The sequence below is a fragment of the Protobothrops mucrosquamatus genome, unplaced genomic scaffold (genome assembly GCF_001527695.2).
Source record: "Protobothrops mucrosquamatus isolate PMUCROS unplaced genomic scaffold, P.Mucros_1.0 scaffold2302, whole genome shotgun sequence".
In the NCBI taxonomy this organism is placed as follows: domain Eukaryota; kingdom Metazoa; phylum Chordata; class Lepidosauria; order Squamata; family Viperidae; genus Protobothrops; species Protobothrops mucrosquamatus.
In genome coordinates this window covers 169,460-173,823 of record NW_015388388.1, presented here as the reverse complement: position 1 = coordinate 173,823, position 4,364 = coordinate 169,460, and the positions used below count along the sequence as shown (strand labels likewise).

Below are 4,364 nucleotides of genomic sequence, written 5' to 3'. Positions count from 1 at the left end.
GAGGGAAGGGAGGAGGGAGGGAGAGGGGGAGAGGGAGGGAAGGAAGGAAGGAGAGGGGAAAGGGAGAGAAGGAAGAAGAGGAAGGAAGGAGAGAGGGAGGGAGGGAAGGAAGGAAGAAAGGAAGGAGGGAAAGGAGGGAGGGAGGAGGGAGGGAGAGGGGGAGAGGGAGGGAAGGAAGGAAGGAAGGAGAGGGGAAAGGGAGAAGGAAGAAGAGGAAGGAAGGAGAGGGGAGGGAGGGAAGGAAGGAAGGAAGAAGAGGGGAGGAAGGAAGGAAGGAAGGAAGGAAGGAAAGGGGAGAGGGGGAGGGAGGGAAGGAAGGAAGAAAGGAAGGAGGGAAGGGAGGGAGGGAGGGAGGAAGGAAGGAAAGGGGAAGGAGGGAGGGAGGAAGGAAAGGGGACAGGAAAGGACAGGGCAAAGCAGGACAGGACACCACTAGAATTGCTCAATGATGAGATGGGTGGCATATAAATTTAATCAAGTAATAAAAATAAAGACATAAAATTAAAATGGACTTGGGTTTTGGGACTGAAGGGAAGAATTTAGAACCAGAATCCAATTGAGAACAGCTCTTAAGGCAGTAGAGTGTGTGTGTGTGTGTGTGTGTGTGTGTGTGTGTGTGTGTGTTTAGTTCAAAGGGATTGATTCCTTGGGTGGGGGGGAGGAGGCATCTGACTTTTGGAGGCCTTGCCCCTCCCCCCCCCCAAGCTTCCTATCACTTGCATTTGAACAGGAAATCCTGCACTCTGGTTTGCTTTGCTGTTCCCCTTTCCTCTCTATGGGACAAATATGGGAGGGGGGGTTGTCATTTGCAACTTTGCCTCACAGGACCTGCTGTTCTTCTCTGCGGGACACACCCCCCCGGGTCGATTGCAAGTGCGAAACTTACCATCACGTAATGGCGCTGCATCTCCGATTTTTCGCTGGCCAGTTTGTCGCATTCCAACTTCAGGCTGTAAAAAAAAAAGAGGAAGACTGGGGAGGTGGGCACGGGGGGGGGACAAAGGGGAGGGGGTCTTCTCTGCCGTTGGAAACCTCTGTTCAGTGACCGTTCAAAGTTACAACAGCACTGGAAAAAAAGTGATTTGACAATGGGTCCTCACCCATACGACCGTTGCTGCATCTTTCCGGTCATGTGATCAAAAACCCGGGCACCTGTTTCTGGAACTTGAGATCCCTAACCCTCCTCTAGATTTTTTAAAATCAGAACGCAGCTTATAATAAAACATGCCCCAATTTCCAAATTGGATCCGGCGTTTAAACTGAAGGATCCAGGAATGAAGGTTTTTTTTTCAGTGTTTTAAATTATTGCAAAATGATGGTGGATTCACAGTGGTTTGACAAAATGCACAGAAAGGGGATCTCGAAAAGAGAGGAGAGGCAGATCTGGAGATCATACTGGGATCTCTGGGGAAAATCTCTGGACGATCTGCAAAAGACTGGCAAGCAGGTTCGAATCCAAAGGGTTTAACCCACGAGGCTGGCTGGGGAATTCTGGGAATTGAAGTCCACACATCTTAACAGTTGCTGAGGCAGAGAGATTCTCTTCCAATGACCTTTTTTACACAACTGCACACGGCTGAGATTGAGCGAATACACGCCTGAGTGATCAATCATGCTGAGTCCCCTGGGATCCAACCTTCTTTTCAATTTCACCAGCCTCAATTTCACCACATCCTGGCCTGGAAATCATCCTTCACACAACCGCTGGCTGAAAGCTGGAGAAAAACCGGGCTATTTACCTGTGATACTGCGCCTGGAGCAACTGGAATTCATCTTTAATCCGGTCGCAGGAATCCGAAGTTGTGAACTTCAACTGCTGAGGCAGATGAGAAGAAGCCTGAAACAGAATTGGGGGGGGGGGGAGAAGAGAAATATCCTTTAGCTGATTAAAAAAATGAGCCTAGGAGCCTGCTTTAATTGTGTTTGATTTGGTGTATTGCTAAACTGCCTGCTCAGGATGCTAGTCCTCAAGACTCCTCGAACAAACCATCCATTGCACGGTCAAGCAAATGGCATAAACTATGATTTAGGGGCTGCCGTGACCATGTTTACACTCCACCCTAGGTTATGAGGTAATTCAGCTGGTTTTAGTTTAAGGAAGACCCCAAGTGAGTCTAAAATTTCTGTTGCTAAATGAGACATTTGTTAAATGGATTTTGCCCCATTTTACGACCTTTCTTGCCACAGTTAAGTGAACCACCACAGCTGTTAAATTGGTTGTTGTTGTTAAGTGAATCTGGCTTCGCCTGTCAGAAGGTCGCAAAAGGGGATCACACGGGGCCCCCCAGGACACTGCAACCGTCATAAACATGAGTCAATTGCCAAGAGTCTGAATTTGGATCATGTGACCATGGGGGTCGTTAAGTGTGAAAAACAATTATAAGTCAGTTTTTTTCAGTGCCGTTGTAACTTGGAATGGTCACTAAACAAACTGCTGTTAAGTCAAGGCCTGCTTGTATCATTAGACTTCTTTATAAGACATAAATCAGGGTTCTTCAAACATGGCTCTTTTATGACTTGAGGACTTCAACTCCCAGAATTCTTCAGAATTCTGGGAGTTGAAGTCCACAAGTCATAAAAGGGTCAAGTTTGAAGACCCTTGGTCTAGCCACTCTGCCATAAAGCCTAGATTGGTGGTGGGCTGCAGTTATGGTTGTCCTTCTGGAACTCTGTCCCATCTTCACACAGGATCTCCAGAATGGTCATCGGGTTCTTGGTCACCTCTTACTAAGGCCCTTCTCTCCCGATTGCTCAGTTTGACCCGGTGACCAGCCCTTGGAAGAGTCCTGGTTGTGCCAAACTTCCTCCGTTTGAGAATTATAGAGGCCACTGTGCTCTTAGGAACCTTCAGTGCAGCAGAAATTTTACTGTAGCCTTCCCCAGATCTGTGCTTTGCAATAATCCTGTCTCTGACTTCTGCAGGCAGTTCCTTTGACCTCATGGCTTTTGCTCTGCTACAGCATGCACTCTCAGCTGTGAGGCCTTCTATAGAGAGGTGTGTGCCTTTCCAAGTCACGTCCAATCAATTTACTTTACCGCAGGTCAACTCCAATCAAGGTGTAGAAACATGTCAGCAACGATCAAGAGAAATGGGAGGCACCAGAGCTAAATTACATGTGTTGTCGCAAAGGATCTGAATACTTAATGCAGATGTGATCTTTCAGGTTTTTTACTTTTTAATAAATCTTCAGACATTTCTAAAATTCTAGTTTTCACTTTCTCATTATGGGGTACCAAGCATAGATTAATGAGAAAATGAATTTCAATAACTGTAGAATCCGGCTGCAGCATAACAAAATTGACAAAAGCGAAGGGGGTCTGAATACTTTCTGAACGCACTGAATGCACCATGATGTAAAAAAGATGTTGAGACTCTAGAAAGAGTACAGAGAAGAGCAACAAAGATGATTAGGGGACTGGAGGCTAAAACATACAAGGAACAGTTGCTGGAATTGGGTATGTCTAGTTTAATGAAGAGAAGGACGAGGGGGGACAGGATAGCCGTCTTCCAGTATCTCAGGGGCTGTCCCAAAGAAGAGGGAGTCAAGCTATTCTCCAAAGCACCTGAAGGCAGGACAAGAAGCAACGGATGGAAACTGACCAAGGAGAGAAGCAACCTAGAACTAAGGAGAAACTTCCTGACAGTGAGAACAATTAACCAGTGGAACAACCTGCCTCCAGAAGCTGTGAATGCTCCAACACTGGAAGTTTTTAAGAAACTGGACAGCCATTTGTCCGAAATGGTATAGGGTTACCTGCCTGAGGAGGGGGTTGGACTAGATGACCTCCAAGGTTCCTTCCAACTTTATTATTATTATTATTAATTATTATTATTATTATTAATTATTATTATTATTATTTGTATGGGTGTGTATATGTATGTGTGTGTGTGTGTGTGTATGTATATGTATATAGCACGTGTATATGTGTGTTATATATGTGTATGGATAGATATCTTTCTTTTGAGAGCAGGCAACAGAATTTCATTTTTAATGAGGGCCAGTGTGCTCACAAGTAAAAAAACGACAACAAAGGTTATCTTATCTTATTTTACACAGCAACATTTTGAGAGCCCGTGTGGAATAGCAGTGAAGATTATGAACCAGGAAACCAAGAGGCTAGGACAGGGGTAGGCAACCTTGACTCTTTTATGACTCGTGGACTTCAACTCCCAGAATTCCTGAGCCAACACAGCTCAGCATGGAAACCTCTCCCAGTCCCCTCAGCATAGCTGGCTCAGGAATTCTGGGAGTTGAAGTCCACGAGTCATAAAAGAGCCAACATTGCCTACCCCTGGGCTAGGAGCTGGTGGACTTTGGGCCAGTCCCTTTCTCAATCCAAGCCACCTCACAAGGTTGTTGTTA

The 4,364-nt window shown here is 45.9% G+C and overlaps 1 protein-coding gene across 1 annotated transcript in view; it reads right to left on the bottom strand.

Annotated features, from left to right (window-relative positions):
* Window positions 1–3,351, bottom strand: part of TLE5 (TLE family member 5, transcriptional modulator) — an 18,097-nt gene extending 14,746 nt beyond the window's left edge. Inside the window, exons 1-3 of the mRNA XM_015824636.1 lie at window positions 3,340–3,351; window positions 1,740–1,837; window positions 887–950 (exon numbers count right to left, since the gene is read on the bottom strand). Of these exons, the coding sequence (XP_015680122.1) occupies window positions 887–950; window positions 1,740–1,837; window positions 3,340–3,351 (174 nt within the window). The remainder of the gene's footprint in view (window positions 1–886; window positions 951–1,739; window positions 1,838–3,339) is intronic.
* Between the last annotated feature and the right edge of the window lie 1,013 nt (window positions 3,352–4,364).